A 19,697-nucleotide genomic window follows, 5' to 3' on the forward strand; every position below is an offset into this window, starting at 1 on the left:
CCTGTTGTACCATCATTTTCTTATCCTGACAGCTTCCCTTCAGACTATCCTGTACCACATTCCTGCTGTGTATTCCCGTTTGCTTCCTTCCACTTCTCTTTTCCTATCACCCCACTACTGGCTGTGGTACATACTGACTGGTATGTTACACATTTGTGCTCACACCTGTACCAGTGTTATTACATCTGTGCTGCTGCTGATTCTGTGGCAGCTGCTGGGCTCAATAACATTTTTTAACCTTTTTCCTATATCATAGCTATGAATCCTAATGCTTGCTCACTTTTAACATGCATGTGTTTCCTACTGACTTTACTCCACACTGATGCTGCATTAATATAGTCACTTTTCTACTTCTTCAGATATTCTGACATGTAGAGCTGTCAATAGACTGAATGTGTGTATATAGTACATTGCTTTTCACTACGATACACTTGAGAAAATGTGGTCATCACAAGATGCAGACCTGCTTAGGTATTTGGAGTTATCCACAACCTGGAGGTTTCTTCTGCACTGTAGACCTTTTGAAATCCAATCAACAAGGTCAGGGGAAGGGAGATCATATAAAGCATGACCTGAACAAACTGACTGTGTGGGGGCTTCTTTTTTCTAGTAGAAGGTTTCATTCTTGGTTGAGTAGAATTAGATGGGCAATTAGCCATGTCATGATGAAAAGGTGAAGTGGCCAAAAGACTTTCACTCATGGATAAACACTATCACAACTTTAACTTTTGAATGATTAATTGATCTATGACCTTTTAATTGTTTAAAATAAATGGAAAACACTGACTTTTCATTTTAAACTTGTATATTAATGTATATTAACTTAAAGAAGCTTCATCTCCTAACCCACTACTTCACAGAAGTAGCAGGTAGTGAATAGCATGGTTCTAAGAGTGCTTGTGGTGAAAACTCAGTAAGGAGAAACCCAGAAACCTTAGACTTTATAGTATTTTATTTTGCAATATTCTAGTGGCTAACAGGTCAGGGACGTGTGCACCAGACAAATGTGACTTACAGTTGTCTAGGAAGCTACAGAATGTAGTGGCTAGTTGCCACTAGGTGCTGGAGATGCATCATGTTTTACTTTGTACTAGAGATCTGAGAGTCAATAATTCACTAGTTTCTTATTCACAATGTTCTCATTAGACAGCATGTGCACAACACCACCAAAACTTACTTGTCACGAATTTTTAGCCTGATCAGCAATGCCATCCCTGCAATGTACTTATCTCCTGATCACATTATTTTCCACAAAAGTTTTTAATTTCCATATGCAAGAATTACATTTTAATATGAAAGTCCGGCACACTTAATGGTTCTAAAGATTAAATAAATAATCCAATGTCCATGGGAAGACAGCAACATAGTAACTTAAATATGAAAACTAGCACATCTTAGAAACTTCTGGAAACACAAAAAACAGATAAACAGGAAACTAATGAAACTGGTGGTTGGTGTGGACTTACATGAATTAGGCAGCAGTTTTAAGGCCCTGAAATTCAAATCCCTATTGAATACAATGCACCAGGTAGATGTAATCATTATATATATATATATATATATATATATATATATATATAAGACAATACACTCCCTCTTAGGCTTACTATTCCTTGTAAAAACATTTTTCAATACAGAAATTATTTTATTCAATCACTTTAAATATATTGAAAACAGCATCATATTAAAAGTGATAAAACATTAGATTACCATTTCAAGGTTTTAAATTTAAGTTCTTATTTATGTATTTATTTATTAATTGTTAGCTAAGTTGTTCATGGACAGGTTTTAGCCATGATTCGGTGATTAAGGTCAAGGGTAAAGGTATCCCACATGAAATATGACTTATTATTCTCAGGATAATGCTTAGTTAATGGATAATTTATAACCTCTAAAACATAATGAGTTCCACCAGGTTTCAGTAGAGGTGTTACAAGTATACTTCTCAACTTCCTTCAAGAGTTCCAGAAAAAGCTAAAAGTAATGGGTGGCAAAGACCCCAAATCATTGACAATTTCAAATAGTATTCTATTTCACTTAGAAACTTAGTAATAGCAACAGGTTTTACATCAACATGCATTTTTGGAACAATATGGAGTATTAAACTTGAATGTCTAGCATTATTGACTGACTGTAGCTCTCAGTGATTTATCAGAAAATCAAAAATGTTGCAAGGAGTATGGCAAAATATGAGGCAAAATCAGAGCTGTCCTACAAAACTAGGGACAGTTGAATGGTGTGGCATCAGACCATTCGACATCTCTAGATTTAACTGTTAGGTACTGACATTCCAATTAGCTGTGGGAGTCTCAGAAGGAAAGGCCATACACAGTAAGAATGTAGTAAGTCAATGGATATTGACTTTTGGAAGGCCTCAGCTAGGCTCCAGTAAACCATCCAGTGAAGGAGGGTTTTAAGATGTCTCCCGGCTGTTCTTTGCAAGGGACAAAAAATGCTCACCTTGACTAGGGAAAATGTCAGAAGATGGGGAAAACATGACTTCTAATCCTAGTGGATATTCCATTATTTGAGGTAGAAGTGCCTGAGGCAGCTGGTGGGTCTAGGGACACATCTGTGCATGAGGTCACAATGGGGATTAAACATTCCTTGGATGGCAAGGTTGCGTAACTGGAAATGCTGACAAAACTTCATATTGTTGTGGTGATATTTTAATATGCCATTCACTGTTGCACAGAAGCTGGGACAGCACATCTGGACTGACAAAGTGGGGTGGTGATTACATTATAGAAAAGGGGACATGAGGTTGTGTTCCAGTTTAGGGGAATAATACTTCTTGCCATAACTTAGAAAGTCTATGATGGGGACTGGTACAGAGAGTTCATCAGATGTTCAAACCCTTGTGTCAGAAGAATGAATGTGTTAACCACCTTGACAGTAGAGCAATGGAACAACTCTTTCTCTTTGCACAGATATTGCTGGAGTGGTCACGAGAGTTTACCAGTATTATTTACATTTGATTTATAGACCGTAAAAATGCTTGTGACCATGTACCCCAGAATATCTTGGGGGGTTCTAAAACAGTATAGGGTTACAGTGTTACAGAAATGGTTATTCAATCCCTTGTTTTTGATGAGCAAATATGTTGGCATTAACTGAATTGTTCAACATGGGCGCAGGAGTCCAGGGTTCTGTGTTTTTTCTTCCCTCCTGTTCACAACATAGCTGCAACTTGGGAGACTCTCCAGTTTGGAGAGTGAGGGTTGCATGTTTTCTTTTTATTTCAGATAATGATGTCCTCTTGGCTTCAAGTGATTGTGATCTATAGTGTTTACTCTGGTGGTTTATTTCAGAGTATTGAGTTGCCAAGATAACAATCAGCATCCTCAAATCAGAGGTAATGGTTCTTTCCTGGAAAAAAAAAACTGTTCATTGAGGTGAGAGCGAACAGTAATCTTGTGTGGATGAATTTAAGTATTGTAGACTCTTTTCATTAGACTGATCATGTGATAAGTGCAGCAATGAACATAGATGATAATGGGGACCTAAGACACTGCAGAGTACATTGAGAAACCTGTCCTCTGATATGGCTTATATTTCACGACATTCTAGTACTGCAGATGTTGTACTAGTAATATACATGTTGCTCTAGTACTGTAAGTGTTGTATTAGTACTGTAGGTGCTGCATTAGTACTATATATGTTGCACTAGTACTGTAAGTGTTGTATTAGTACTGCAGGTGTTATACTAGTACTATACATGTTGCACTAGCACTGTAAGTGCTGTATTAGTACTATAGTTGTGGTACTAGTACTATACATGTTGTACTAGCACTGTAAGTGTTGTAATAGTACTATAGGTGTCGTACTAGGACTATACATGTTGCGCTAGTACTTTAAGTGTTGTATTAGTACTGTAGGCATTGTACTAGTACTATACATGTTGTACTAGTACTGAAAGTGTTGTATTAGTACTGTAGGTGTTGTACAAGTACTATACATGTTGCACTAGTACTGTAAGTGTTGTATTAGTACTGTCAGTGTTGTACCAGTACTATACATGTTGCACTAGTACTGAAAGTGTTGTATTAGTACTGTAGGTGTTGTACAACTACTATACATGTTGCACTAGTACTGTAAGTGCTGTATTAGTACTGTAGGTGTGGTACTAGTACTATAAATGCTGCACTAGCACTGTAAGTGTTGTATTAGAACTGTACGTGTTGTACTAGTACTATACATGTTGCACTAGTACTGTAATTGTCGTATTAGTACTGTAGGTGTTGTACTAGCACTATACATGTTGCACTAGTACTGTAAGTGTTGTATTAGTACTGTAGGTGCTGCGCTAGTACTATACTTGTTGCACTAGTACAGTAAGTGTTGTATTAGTACTGTAGGTGTTGCACTAGTACTGTAAGTGTTGTATTAGTACTGAAGGTGTTATACTAGTACTATACATGTTGCACTAGCACTGTAAGTGCTGTATTAGTACTGTAGGTGTGGTACTAGTACTATACATGTTGTACTAGCACTGTGTCATATTAGTACTATAGGTGTTGTACTAGGACTATACATGTTGCACTAGTACTGTAAGTGTTGTATTAGTACTGTAGGCATTGTACTAGTACTATACATGTTGCACTAGTATTGAAAGTGTTGCATTAGTACTGTAGGTGTTGTACAAGTACTATACATGTTGCACTAGCACTGTAAGTGTTGTATTAGCACTGTCGGTGTTGTACCAGTACTATACATGTTGCACAAGTACTGAAAGTGTTGTATTAGTACTGTAGGTGTTGTACAAGTACTATACTTGTTGCACTAGTACTGTAAGTGTTATATTAGTACTGTAGGCATTGTACTAGTACTATACATGTTGCACTAGTACTGAATGTGTTGTATTAGTACTGTAGGTGTTGTACAACTACTATACATGTTGCACTAGTACTGTAAGTGTTGTATTAGTACTGTTGGCATTGTACTAGTACTATACATGTTGCACTAATACTGTAAGTGTTGTATTTGTACTGTAGGTGTTATACTAGTACTATACATGTTGCACTAGTACTGAAAGTTTTGTATTAGCACTGTAGGTGTACAACTACTATACATGTTGCACTAGTACTGTAAGTGATGTATTAGTACTGTAGGTATGGTGCTACACACATTTACTAATTCTCTTTTTTCAGGTCTGAAGTATTATTTCCCGTTATTTCAATGAGCTGTATTAATTGAGTAAGTTGGCTTTTGAATAGGGCTTTAGGCAACTTTTACTGGGTATTAGAAATTAAGTGTCTTGTAGACATTTTTCTCTTAAGTCCTGAGGTACAGTCTAATTGTTAATGTAAGTATGTTAATTTGTTTTCAAAATTTTTGTAGTACAGTGATGACTATGTTAAAATTTGTTAGCTTTATATATGAGTTATATTGTTTAGTTAATTAACTTTTAATTTGATTGGTAGAATCTGGTCTGATTTGCCAGTAATGCATGTTTGTTTTCCTTGTAGTGCTGTTTTCTTATTGGCAGAGACATTCAATATTTATTTTATATTTTCTTTTATGTTATTTTTTTGTTTTTAAAATTAATGAATGCAGTTTCTAGTTCTTAGATTTAGGTGGTCATTATTGATCTTGGGGACATTATGTATATAACGTGTGTGTGTGTGCAGTATCTGGAATTGTTTATTTTGATGTGAATGTGAAATGCACTCTGTAGTTTGCTTTTTTCCTTTTATTTATTTATTTTTATTTTGCTTAAACTGAGCACATATTTGGGTTTTGGCTGTTGCTTATCTGGGATAATAGGTCTGGTGTTGCGTATGTGTGTGAATTTTGTGTGTGCAGTGTATGAACTTTTACTTAAGTTTTTGTTTGGTGGGTTTAGAGGAATTTTTGTAGCTTTGATGACATGCAAGAATACAGGCAACACAGTATACATGATAACCATTTTTATCATACTCTTTGTCTGGGTCTATATATAGGAGTGTGTGTGTGTGTGTGTGTGTGTGTGTGTGTGTTTATCTCTTGGTCTCTCTTTCTCTCTCTCTCTCTCTCTCTATATATATATATATATATATATATATATATATATATATATATATGTGTATATATTTATATATTTTATAAATGTTAACCTAAACATGTTCGATAGACAAAAATATTCATCCCAAAAATGTCAGAAAACATATATTCGGCGGGTGGGGGTGGGGGGGGGATAGCCCACAACGTATATATACCGACTACAAGATTGCACAACAACCGGGAAAGAGGAAATCTATACCCTTGCTGTACCACCATCTCCCACATACAAATACTGGTATTCTTCTTTTGTCAACAGTTGTTTGATATTCTGAACATGTGGACAAGTGAATGTTTCATTAACAAATTAGACCCAACAGTACATTGACTTAGATATAATTGATGTGGACTCATTGATCTCAAAAGATTAACAAGTGAGTGAGCATGTTTAGGGAATATAATCCTGGAACAACAAAACAAAAAGCTATTGTTTTTACTGGATTTGAATCACACCTGCACCCCCACACCATTTGCTATATATATATATATATATATATATATATATATATATATATATATATATAGATATATATATATATATATATATAGATATATATACACAGAATGGTAAAGTGTTTCTCAGGGTAAGTAAACACTTGCCCAACATTGGGGAATATACCCTTTTTCCCACTGTAGTGCAATCTCGGAGTTGCTATATATATAGTTGGGAGATGTGGGGTGTACAGCCCTCCACATTGCAGAGTGTGGTGGGTGAATCCCCCCACCTGGGTGAGTTTGATACATTGCAATGTGTTATGTAACTGTTGAGGAAGTGTTTACTTAGCCTAAGAAAAACTTTATCGTTCCATAAATTAAAGTTTTGTCTTTTCGTCTTGGCAAATTCGTCTTCAGTTATTTCAGATGTTGGCCTTGTGAAGCAGAGCCATATATATATATATATATATATATATATATATATATACACACACACACACACACACACACACACACACACACACACACACACACACACACACACACACACATATATATTTATATCAACTTCAAGATTTCACAATGCTGGGGAAAGGGCATATTCCCCAATCTGGTATTCTAATGACCTCTACCCAGTCTAGTGACAGCTTTATATATATATTAAAGCCATCACCCACTCAGTTGTCCTTCATTAATTAAAAAGTAAGACAGAATAAACAACACAGAAACGTCTTGCAACATTTCAGAAATGTACTCTTGTCTTTCAGATTAACACTGCTTTAAAGGCCAAAACTGCAGAAATGACATGAAGCCATAAAACCATTACAGTTCTTAGAGGGGGAGGTGAGCAAGAATACAAAATCCTGTCACACAAGATGAACATATGTTTGGCCTGTTGGTATCAAGCCACATACCCACTGCAGGTGTACAGACATGTCCCAGTACAGGACATAGTTGGCCAAAGCTAGTTAACAGCTTCCTGCAGCAGGTTAAGTTACTCACTTGGTCCTGACAGTGACATTATAAAGAGAATAAGGAAGAAGATGTGGCATGTCACACATTCAGTCTTAATCCTGCAATAACAGAATCCTGCGCATGTGGCTGTGTAATGGAAAGCTAAAGTTCACTACATTACAATTTCCGCAAATGAGTTTGCTTTGAAGCTATAACAACGTAAACGTTTTCTGATCATGCCATGCATGTTTATATAAACACTTCAGGCTTACATATTCTGTTAGAATGTATAGCTGCAGGAATTTAATAACATTTTTACAGCACATCTTTCCTGGGTCAAAGCACAGGAGTCTGTTGTAGTACTTATACCATTTATTATGGCATAATACGATGTTTTTAAGATGTTTTACTTACTGCAGTCAGTTTGGTTGTGAGTTACACAGTTAGAAACTCCACTGCAGGGTTCTGAGCAGGATGTAGAAGGCACACATGTAAGGTCACCTCCGTGGCATGAACTCTGACCTAGAAAAAATGACATGTTTTATTAAAATGTTCACATATTCAACATGTAAGCATTTTTAGAAATGCATTTTTGCCAGACATGTTATACATGGAAGAAAGATGAATATTGTCTATGTTTTTCTGGCAACAATACAGGCCACTATAAACTCTTCAGCCTGTCTCTTACACAGTCTCATCTAGCCATGTAAAGACATCATACACTGGCTAAGAAGGCCCTCTTCTCATGACATGCTCCAGGCATATCTTAACATGACAATATCATGTTATACATTGTCTGAGAAGTGATTCTTCTCTACAATAGGCTGCAGGCATATGGTATGAGATGATGATGAAACATATGCATGGATGAGGTATGTGTTGCCTTCAAATGTATAGTGTTCCTTTTCCATCTTTTTCCTGGGGAGTATTGAGAATATATTGTGCATTCCAGGTATATGTGTGTGCAGAGTATATTAAATGCCACCTATTTCTGAAATAAAAGCAATCACAAACAGAAAGGGCAACAGAGCCGGGGAACAATTATCATTCCTGTGACCTGTTACAGTGCTTCATTCTTCAGTTTATTTCTTGTCCTGTTTGGAATTGTTTTTCATTTCCTTCCTGTACCCATGTGGGTTTTCACCAACTGCTTTGTTTTCATTCTGTAATGCAAAGATGTGCTGCAAGTGAACTGGGAGCATTACAAATTGCCTATAGATGTGCACATCTTGCAGTGGGCTGGCACCCCATCCAGAATTACTTTCTCTACCTTTCACCCACTAAGTGTACTGATAGGATGTGACAATCCAGAGATCCTGAACAAGATTAAGTGGGTAACCAGATAGCAGGAGGGAAATGGAAGTGTGTTTTCTGTACATGATGGACTGAAAAAAAATTCTACATTAACTCACTCAGTTGCACATATTTATTCTAATTATTTTGTGTAGTAACTTGTAAGCTGCAGCCTTAATATACTTTTCAGTAGTTAGTATAGTGAAATACAGTAATTTATGGTAATCACATCTCACTCATTATTGTTTAAGATTTCCCGTTTCCTCCCACATCCCAAAGACATACCAAGAGGCAAAATGGCAATGTACTAAATTGCCTATAGAATGTAAATGCAGAATGTGTGTGTGTGTGTGTGTGTGTGTGTGTGTGTGTGTGTGTGTGTGTGTGTGTGTGTGTGTGTGTGTGTGTGTGTGTTCACCTGCCCATCCTATGAAGGCTTCAAAAGACTGGCATCATGTGCTGAGCTGACTTTCTGTCTTATCTCAATGTTTATTAGCATTGGCTCTAAATTCCCTGTGACCATGAATATAATAATATAAGCTTCAGAGAAAGAATGTCATGAATTAATCTATAACAGTATAGCAAATGTAATGTACACCTTATTATATGTATAAAAGGTATGAAAAATTGGAAAGCTAATGACTACTCCACTATTTGACATAATTTCAAACCGCAACAATTGAAAAGTGCCACTCCATGAAACAAGGTCTAAATGTATGCTTTGATTTGTTTCTGGTGTCCAGCATTGTGGTGCTGTCAGCCATTGCTCGCAAACTGGCCAGAATTTTACAGCATGTCAAGTATTTGCCTTATGTTATTGGTCTGATTTTCATAATATTTATGATTTTCTGATTTGCCTATTTTTTGTCTATTCCTCATAAAATGTGTGGTTCTCTGGCAAAACATCAAGGATTGAAGGCACTTGATTTTCAGAATTCATATCTTTTAGAAAATGGATGCTAATGCAACACTTATTATCTTGCCAACTTTCTAAGGGCAATATTTGTAATTTGTCACTGATTTGGGGCCTTTTTTTTCTGTATTATTTTTTATTTGTTCAGAATTCTTGCATTAAGAGGTTGAAAGGTGTGGGTACATGTCTGATCTGCATTACCTCCTCCAGTGAGGTGATTACAGGTAGAGCAACCTGGCTGGAAAGTGCTGTCTCAGTGCAAGAAAAATGAATGTATACTGATAACAGAAAAACTGCATATACCCGCTAACCAATGAAAATAAATATATATATATATAGTGTGGTGCAGGTGATGCTGGGATACCTCTGGGGCTAATGGCTATTGTCTGCCAGCCCAAAACACCCACTGAATTGAATAATACTGCATATTCAGAATAAAGGAATATTACTGAAGAATTTCTGGTGTGCTCAAGGCATACTTCTGGTGCCTTTACTCATCTGCTGGGGCATGACAATACTGTCCTGCCCCTGCCAGCAGCAAGCAGTGGGTCTATATTATAAAGCCGAAAGCTCTAAAGAGGGAATACAAGTACATCGTCACATAAAGAGGGATGTACAAAAATAGCGAAACACGTATTGAATGAAAATCAGAACATCGAACGTACTTGTTTGGCCAGCAGTGCGATCCTGGGGATAACAAAATATATCCTTTTCCCCACTGTTGTGCAGTGTCGGAGTTGGTATATTTAAGTAGGGGTGGGTGTGGGGGCGAGCCCCCCACATGGGGGGGCAGGGGGGCTTGCCCCCCTGCAAAAGTGTATTATTTTAGTTTTATTTAGTTAATTTACGTATGCCTGCATGGCGCTGTTGTTTATGGAAACACATTTGGTGTTTTGATTTTTGCTCAATATGTTTCGCTATTTTTGTACATCGCTCTTTATGTGTCGATGTACTTGTATTCGCTCTTTAGAGCTTTCGGCTTTATAATATAGACCTGTGCCATGCTGCCTAATATGAACTTTCATAAACACAAAGGGCATCCCAGTGGAATATGTGCATCAGGACCTGTGGCACACAGCACTGTAGCAGCAGCAGTAACAGCAAGTAATGACACTGAATAACATGCAACAAGTTCTCCACCCAGGTGGTATTGTCCACAACAATCAAAAAGTGACAGTGTCAACAGACTAAATGCAAAGTATCCAGTGTTACTCAAGTTGCCAATGTATGGAAGAATCAGGTTATGTTTGACACATCATGATCTGGTCATACTTATCACCAACATCTCACATATCAACTCAATACAACACATGATGGAGCACAATGGACCAAGCCAAAAAATAATGTGGTGATGGTGGTGGAGGGTAAAGGCTCAAAATGTCAGGGACATTTTTAATTATTACTTTAATTCACCTAAAATGTTAACAGAACAACATATTATGCATCAAAATGTTTTTCCTAAGCAGTAAATATAAAATTCTAACATCTGTAATTATTGACTGACTGCAATCCTCAGTGATATACTAGAACATTAAATATCTGGGTCTATATTAAAATCCCGAAAGGCCTTAACATTAAATGTATGTACATTGACACATAAAGGTCGATGTATATAAACAGCGAAACACATAATCGGTGAAAATCACAACGCCGAATGTGTTACGTCAAGCAAGAGCGCCTCACAGGTACATTCAATCTAACATAAAAAACGGAAATTAACCCACTTTTTCAGGGAGGCAATCCCCGCTGCACCCTCCCATGTGGGGGGTTGTGCCCCCACACCCCCCTACTTAAATATACCAACTCCGAGACTGCACTACAATGGGGAAAAGGATATATTTCCTTATCCCCATGATCACGCTGCTGGCTAAACAAACACGTTTGGCGTTGTGATTTTCACCGCTTAAGTGTTTTGATGTTTATGTACATCGAGCTTTATGTGTCGATGTACATACATTCGATGTTAAGGCCTTTCAGGATTTATTTTACAAGGGACAGGGCAAAATTGAGACAAAATCTGGGTCAGTCTGTACAATTAGGGACAAGTGAATGATATGGGATCCAGGGTCTTGTTGTTATAATCTAAACATTTGACTTTCAGGACAGAATACTACAAGACTGTCCACACACACATTGGGTAGTGCACAGGATGCATGTGGTGGGGGTGGCATGGGATGACAGCATGGCAAATCAACAGTGGAGGTAGACCCTGATGCCTCTTGTGACACAGATGGGGTAGCACTTGGAGACATTGACCTGGATAGAGTTGCTCTTTGCTTGTGAAGGAAGGCAGTGGCTAAGAATCACTATATCTGGCATGGTGTGCCACAGTGTGACCAAGAGATAAACCTTCATTTATGTCCATGATAAAAAGTGGCAGGGTCTTTTACATTGTGTAACTGTGTTGTATTAAATGAATCCTGCAAATGTACATGCCTTGCCCTGGACAAAGGACGTCACAATAGCAACTGTATGTAGAGTTGTGCTACATATGCCACCTCACAGACTTCAGGATAATCAGTATCACATGATGGAAGTGATCCACACCATCAGAGAGCTGCAAATGACAACATATTACATACACATTGAGCTTGTGATTGTGGAGGAGAGTACAGTCTTTAATGCAATGAAACACATTTGCAAGCTCCAGTGTGGAGTGTCTGACAGTATATTACATTTGGATGACACTCCTGCATATTTGTTGATTTTATTTACAGTCCTGCCAGCATCGTGGTTGTCATATGTGTGCTGGGATGACCTTGCCTATGCCTGTGTGTCACAGTCCTATAGTAGGCATGTCTACATGAGAAGCAGTGCACGCTTGTGAGCCTACCTTTTCTAACACAGTTAAACCATGCACAATTTCAGCAGCTACAGGAAGTGTCTCTCTTTGGGGATACTGGCCACTTCCACTGCATAGCCACAGTGTCCTTAACATTTTTGGATGTATCTCTGGAGAGTTTCTATATACACAAGAGTGAGACAGACAGAGTCATTATGCCACCAGATTGTGACTGCCAACCATCTATGTTGACATCTCTGTCAGATGACCCTGCAGCACTGACATAAGCTCTGTGATCAGCTTAACAGATGACTGTATCTATCACCACTGACATCTATGAATATCTTCTTTTTTTTTCGGCTCTACGCATTAGGGATCGCCACAGCGGATCATCCGTTTCCATTTCTTCCTGTCTTCTGCATCTTGCTCTGTCACACCAACCACCTGCATGTCCTCTCTCACCACATCCATAAACCTTATCTTAGGCCTTCCTCTTTTCCTTTTAGTTTGCAGCTTCATAGTTATGAATATAGGGGTTCATATTATATAATCAAATGCTAGAAATAGCGAACAATATATTATTGAATCCAAATGCACAAAACCATAAATTTTCGAAGGAACAGATCAGTGAATGTTTTCCCAGGGGAAAAAAATTCGCTGATCCAAAAAAAAAAAAAAAAAAAAATAGGCAACCTTAAATATACCAACTCCGAGATCACACCACAGTGAAGAAAACAGCAAAGTCCAGAGAAGGCACAACAAATTTTCGTCCCCTGGGAAAAAATTCACTGATCTGTTACTTCGATATTCAATGGTTTCAAGCATTTGGGTTCGACAAATGAGCATTCGTTATTTCTAGCATTTGATCACATAATAGGAACCCATTCAGAATATAGAGAGCAGGAGAGTGACCCAGTGAGATTGCCTACTTGGGTGCCCATGTTGAATGCAGAGCAATGGAGCTATGTGTATATTGTTCCCCCTCTTTGAATTACACCAGAAATTAAGCCAGTTCTTTATAAAGTCAATAATATTTTCTTCGAATTATGACGTAATTCTTGGTGATGGTAGAATACTGCTCAAGGTTAGGTTCATACCCACTAGGGGCACATATTTAGATAATTCCATGATGTCTCTTTTCATATGGTTGAGGGAGGTTCACCTCAAATCATTTATACTTATCTGCACTACATGGCTGTGCCATATTTGTACTTGTGCAGAGACTTGAGGCATGTGCAATGTAGCAAATCCCAGCAACTATCAGGCAACTGACTGTGACCCTCTACTTGCAATGTCTGGTGAGCGGTGCATCAGTGTGTCTCACTATGGAGTCACCTATGACTAGGATATCTGACTATGTGGAGGTTTGCCTTAAGGGCTTTTAATTTGTAACAATGTATGTTTCATGGTGGTTGCTGCCTGTGTTGTGTGCTTGTGAGGTGGTTGAGGGTATTTGTTACTTTGGTTACATTTAGGAGGGCTTTATGGTTTACATAGGTTACTTTTAAGGCTGTCAACATACATATGTTTATATGATTGGTCTTAACTGTGTATGATTAATTTAGTGTGATGTTATGTAGTGTCAACCTGCTTGTTATTTGTAATGTCTTCTTGTGAGAGTTTTGTCTCCAACGGCATTAAATAACTACACTTTACATTTTGGTGTGTCAATTAATTAGTCGGTGGCTGTCAGTAAACATGAGAAAAATGCTACATTGTCTCAGCATGCCCATTTCAACCAGCTAACTTCAGAGATAGCTGGAAAGTGTAAATCAATGGTTCTAGGTGCTTACCAGTGTGGGCTAACAGGGAAATGGTGCCTAAGAGGTTTGGAGTTGATTTACTGTAATGCTGCTTGTCTAAAAGAGCAATCAGCTTCGACAGATTAAGAGCAACATGCCTCTTACAAATTACCCCCATTGTGCAACTACTGAAGCAAATGTTTCAGCTTACAGATTCATAGGTAAGTATAACATAATTCATCTGCAGACCATTTCAAGCCTAGCAAAAAAAAACCTTATTCAAAACTTCCCTCTAGTCTCATGGAGGGCAAAGCAAGGTGGACCCAAAGAAAATTTGAGGCTGTCCATCCAATTATCTAGGTTTACCTTGAAGGTGGCAAGGGTGCTTCTCTGCTTGGCATGTAACAGACAATGGAAATCTGCTTCCTTATTTATTTATTGGTTCATAGATAAGCTTATAGTTACATTATTGATTTGGGGTAAACTAGTAAGTGCGGACAGAGAAAATTTGGTTTCAGGACCAAGACCAAGTAGGTAATAAATAATGTGTATGGACTGGTTATGAGATCGGCTTTAAATATACAAGGATGAACTGCAGCTTAACTCTGCAGTTTATACAGCTAAAACTAGGAGAAGAAGTTAACTGTGGTTCCTAAGAGAGAATTCACATTCACTTCAATATCTTAAAACTCTACAAGATCCATTATCAGTGTTAACGGCAGAAGGTTTTGACTTGTACACAAAACTCTCATGTTGACTTGTAGAAGATCTGAATGCCATCTTTCATCATTTGCTACTTTTACATAACTACTTCAACTTCATGCTTGCAATCTTTATGAGGAACTTTACTTCCAAGGCCTCCACCGGAAATGTGCCTCAACCCAGAGGCATGATTGAAAAGGTTTAATGGTTAAGAAATGCAAATAAAATAAATACATAGACCAGTAATCAAAGCATAGTAGGACAGATAGATAGATAGATAGATAGATAGATAGATAGATAGATAGATGGATAGATAGACAGACAGATAGATGGATAGGTAGTGTCACTCTTCTAGTCAGGATGAAGAAGACAAACATTGTGGGTTCTGTTCCAACAGCTCTATTATGTACAAACACATTAGAAATGAAGCTAAGTAACTTTAACATATATACAAACTAGCTCTCTCATACATAGATGTTCACATTCCGGCTGTACTCACAAAATGGCACTGAAGCTAGTACGTACTTGCTATTTATATGCAGGTTCAGGTCTTAGAAATGCTTGTTAAAGGTACAACACACCTGTTATTCTACAGGTAGATCGATTGATAGACAGACCGATAGAAGGATAATTGGACAGATAGAAAGATAGATACACATATAGATAGATAGATATATAGATAGGCAGATAGAGAGATTGGTAGATAAACAGATTGGTAGATAAGTAAGTAAACTGCCGTCACTCTTTCCAACACAATTATCCTTTGTTCTATGCTGCATAACATATATAAACAAGAAACATCTTCATATTATTATTCAATTATTTTTAATGCATTTACATTCTTTATCAGCCCATTTGTACCTTTTTAATTTTATGTTTGAAAGTGATATCTGCAGTGACAATTGGTATACTTTACAAACTTCCTGATGGCTTTACATTATCCCAAAGAAATATAGTCTTGAGTAATTTGAAAAAAACAATATTCTCCTACACGAGCAAACTTACTGATTTGAGAGAGGAGATTCAACAAATCAAACAGCAAATGATACCCACTCAAAAGAGCTTGTTTAAAATAATGAATATCAACAGGCCAGATTCAATAAAGCCTACACTACATGTACTCGATATGTATTTAAGAACATCCTGCCACATTTTTTGTGCTTTCTAGTCACTCAGAAAGATTACACTAAGTGTACAAGTAGTCTAAACTTTGTGGTAACCTTTATGAAACCCTGTCAATATTTAAAGCTGCAAGAATATCAGTAGGAAAACTAAAATTAGGAGGAAGAAGGTGTGAGTTATGCCTGCATTGTCTGTTCACTTAGAACAGTGTACACTTAGTGTATGTGTTATTGAATCCCAGGGAACGTTTAACGAACTTGATTCTGCTTGTAACATCAATGTGCCGTACTTCTATGCTGTTTTTGGATCACATTGATACTTTCACCATCAGTCTTGTCCCATCACAATATCTCTGCCTTTTGCACAATATTTGACTGTCTCCAAGGCCCAAGACAGAGAAATTAGGGCAGTCTTTGGTGTGGTGTCAAGTTTAATAACTTCTAAGACTTTGTAAATGCTGAACATACAACCCTGCACCTTTTACCATCAAACTTTATTTAATGTAAGTTTCTACATTTGCCATGTCTGACTAAAGTGTAATCAATCCTTGACAGATCTTACCATCCTGTGTCCCTGAGTGTATGGGGCATACTTATGGCCTTCCCAGCAGAAGGCTTATATGACATAACTTACCCAACCCTCTCCCACGGGGATGGGTGAGCAAACATTGTCTGCTCAGTCTCATTTGTACCTGGTCAGCACATTCTGTGCCAGGCCAGAAATCAAATATAGGCCCCCTGGGCCACATTATGGACTATGTCCCTCCACAAAACTAAGCTATCAGACCTGTGTGTGATCAACTTTTACAACTGAAATTTTGAAATTTATAGTAACAGCTGTGCATTTAATATACAGACTACCTGCTGGTCTTATGTTTTTTCCTACACATGGATATTTTGATCTATGATAAAACTGATACTGCTCCACGTGATTGAGATAAGCAACAGGAAGATGGAAAAACATGAAATCATCAATGAAGTGAGACCCACTAGTGATGATAAATAAGTCATATAAATGTACAAAGAATGTAAGGTACCTTAGGGGACAAAATGAGTCCTTCAGTATCTAAGAGAAGCGTGGCTTTTATATTACAATTCAAACAAAGATTGTGTTTGAGTGAATATATAAAACATGAGGGTGCTAACCATGAAAACTGACAAAACACAATTCCTGTCACTAGTTTTGAAGATGGTAAACTATGCAATGTAGAAAATGAGATCAAGCACTGAAGTTTTGCTCTTTGGGCAGGGTACTAAGTATACATGATCAAGCTAAAGTTGAGGCATTTCATCCTCTAAGTCTCAATCTTTGCTATGGCACAGATTGGACAGATCAGCTAGCTGGTGAGGCAGGTCAAATCTCTCCTTCTACAACAACATAATATTGTTGGTCTATCTTCCTTGGATGTATAACATGTGTAGTACATTTTTGACTGAAGTCAAACAAACAAATTCCTGAATATGCAGTCTGAGCAGAGAGACAGAACTGAAGTCAACATTAGCACTGTATCCGTTAGTAGTACTGTGACCATTACTAGTTAAACTACTGACTGTAATAACATGAAGTACATTATTTATTTTTTATTTATTTATTGCATTTGTTAACCAGAAAAGTCCAATTGTCCTGGAATGAGCCCATTTGCAGTGGAGGCCCGGGGAGAAAAGCTCCATAAAATGACATACAAAGAAAAATATAATCACATAAACAGAAAGAAAATCATACAGTACTATTACATTGAATGAACTGCTAATAGAAACAACAGTGAAAATATTACAATCATTTATACAGACATTTGCATTATGTGTACCTGTAATATATAATATATGCTGATATACACATGGATTTATGGCTTGGTGTGAATAAAAAATGTTGCTTTGAGCCTTTATTTGCTTGTAGTAATCAGATTAAGAAAAAAACTGCACGTGATCAAGAAGTTACTGTATATACAAAATATAATGTGGTTAAGTCCCAGGGATATAGGTTAGCTAGAATAACCTCAAAGATGGAACCTTTTCTGAGAAACCTCAACAATTTGGAAAATTATTTCTTAGCAAGGATGTATGAGAACCAAATGTTAAGAAACAGTTTTGAACCAATCATCAAGTGTAAATATACCAATTCACCCACACTAAACTGACCCATTGGAAGAATTTTTAAGAAATTTGTGGACAATAAATCAAACAACAGCTGCATACTGACATTTACTATGGATTTTCATTGTATTAAGAATATTATCAATAAGAACAGGGCCATAAAAACAGAAAGCCCTTATCTTGTAGACATTTTGGGTGAAGCCCTGGCTTTTGTATATAGGAAGGCTAGAAATATTAGGAGCTTTCTAGAAGGAAAATCTAAACAACAGGAAAGGAACATGAAAAAATGTGAACCAAACTGTTCATTTTGTGCTTACATTCAAGAGGGAGACTCTTTTTACTGCTGATATTTAAAGAAAATTATTAAAACTAATGCAGATGGAGATTGCAACTCTATGTGATGCCTGTGCACTGGCCCAGTAATCAAGGAGCCTCAATCCTCACCACTAACACCAGTAAGGGATGTGCACATTGGGAGGATAACAAGTACACACACAGTAAAGTACAATTTCCCTTAAGAGCACACAGAGATCACAGTCAGTCTGAGGCTGGTTTCTCCTTTTTTCTCCAGATCCTCAATAAGTCTCCCCACTGGCACAGCTATAGGGTTCAGATCTCAGCAGAGTGGTCAAGCCAAAACCTCCAGCACCCTCTCTGTCCAACCAGTGATTTGTGTCCCTGCTGAAGTAGCTGACACACACACACTTTGAGATTTGATTTATATACAAACACACAGACACTCCTGGGAAGGCTGGCACAGGTTCACTAGCTATGCCCCCTTCTGCCCAGAGTATAAGGTAGTACCAACTGCCACCAACCACTACTATCAGCTACTATAAAGGCCCTTACCAAATGGTGCCCAATTCTACTGTGCAATGTTATTATTATCCAATTGGTAAGTGTGACTGAGACTTGAAGGCTATTTAGGACTGGCTTGTACAGTATCACCAAATACATGCAAGTACTCTCAGAACTTAAATATCTCTACACAAAACAGCCACAGTTAAAAGGTTTAAAAATATTTAATAATAAATAATAAAAGCACAAATACTTATTAACTCAACACAGTGACAATAGAGAATTCAGAAATCACAAGAAGTACTTTAAAAGAACATTGTAGGACAGTCACACATACATATAGAAAACATCTACACTAATCTGGCTATATTCCTATCTTTAAGAGAAATACTAAGACCTAGGTCTTACTTAGAGAGCAAGGCAAACACTGGTGAGTGGATGTTCTTACTAGGTGCAAGACAAGATACAAAATGTATCTTTCTTTCTGAGATAGTTCTTAAATTGATAATACACATTACTGCTAAATCATTTCAGATTACATCATTCTTGTCACCTCTGCTTAAGTTCCCAGGCTAACAGAACTTAAAATGTAACATTTGTTTTGTGATCTGCAGCTGTCAGAAAATCACAGAGCAATAAAAGACACTTTACATGTGAAACCTAGTAATTATCTTTGTCTTAAGACAATAGAAATAAACTCCTAGCCTAGACATCTTGTCTCTTAGATTGAGATAACACACAGTTGTAAAATTCTTTACTTATCAGCTTATTTTCTTAGAGTTTGCAAGTTAACTCTGTATGTCTCAATTTCTACCATAAAACAT

General features: G+C 37.3%; 1 protein-coding gene across 2 annotated transcripts in view; it reads right to left on the reverse strand.

The window, feature by feature from the left end:
• CORIN (corin, serine peptidase) overlaps positions 1-19,697 on the reverse strand; it is a 1,415,152-nt gene that overhangs the window by 431,526 nt on the left and 963,929 nt on the right. Inside the window, exon 10 of one of the 2 annotated variants that reach the window (XM_044061410.1) lies at positions 7,843-7,950. The exons of the other annotated variant lie outside the window; for it this stretch is intronic. Within the exon in view, the coding sequence (XP_043917345.1) occupies positions 7,843-7,950 (108 nt within the window). The remainder of the gene's footprint in view (positions 1-7,842; positions 7,951-19,697) is intronic. 2 annotated transcript variants of the gene reach the window in all.

Source organism: Protopterus annectens, chromosome 2.part0, assembly GCF_019279795.1.
Source record: "Protopterus annectens isolate FY-2018-M chromosome 2.part0, PAN1.0, whole genome shotgun sequence".
Lineage (NCBI taxonomy): Eukaryota > Metazoa > Chordata > Ceratodontiformes > Protopteridae > Protopterus > Protopterus annectens.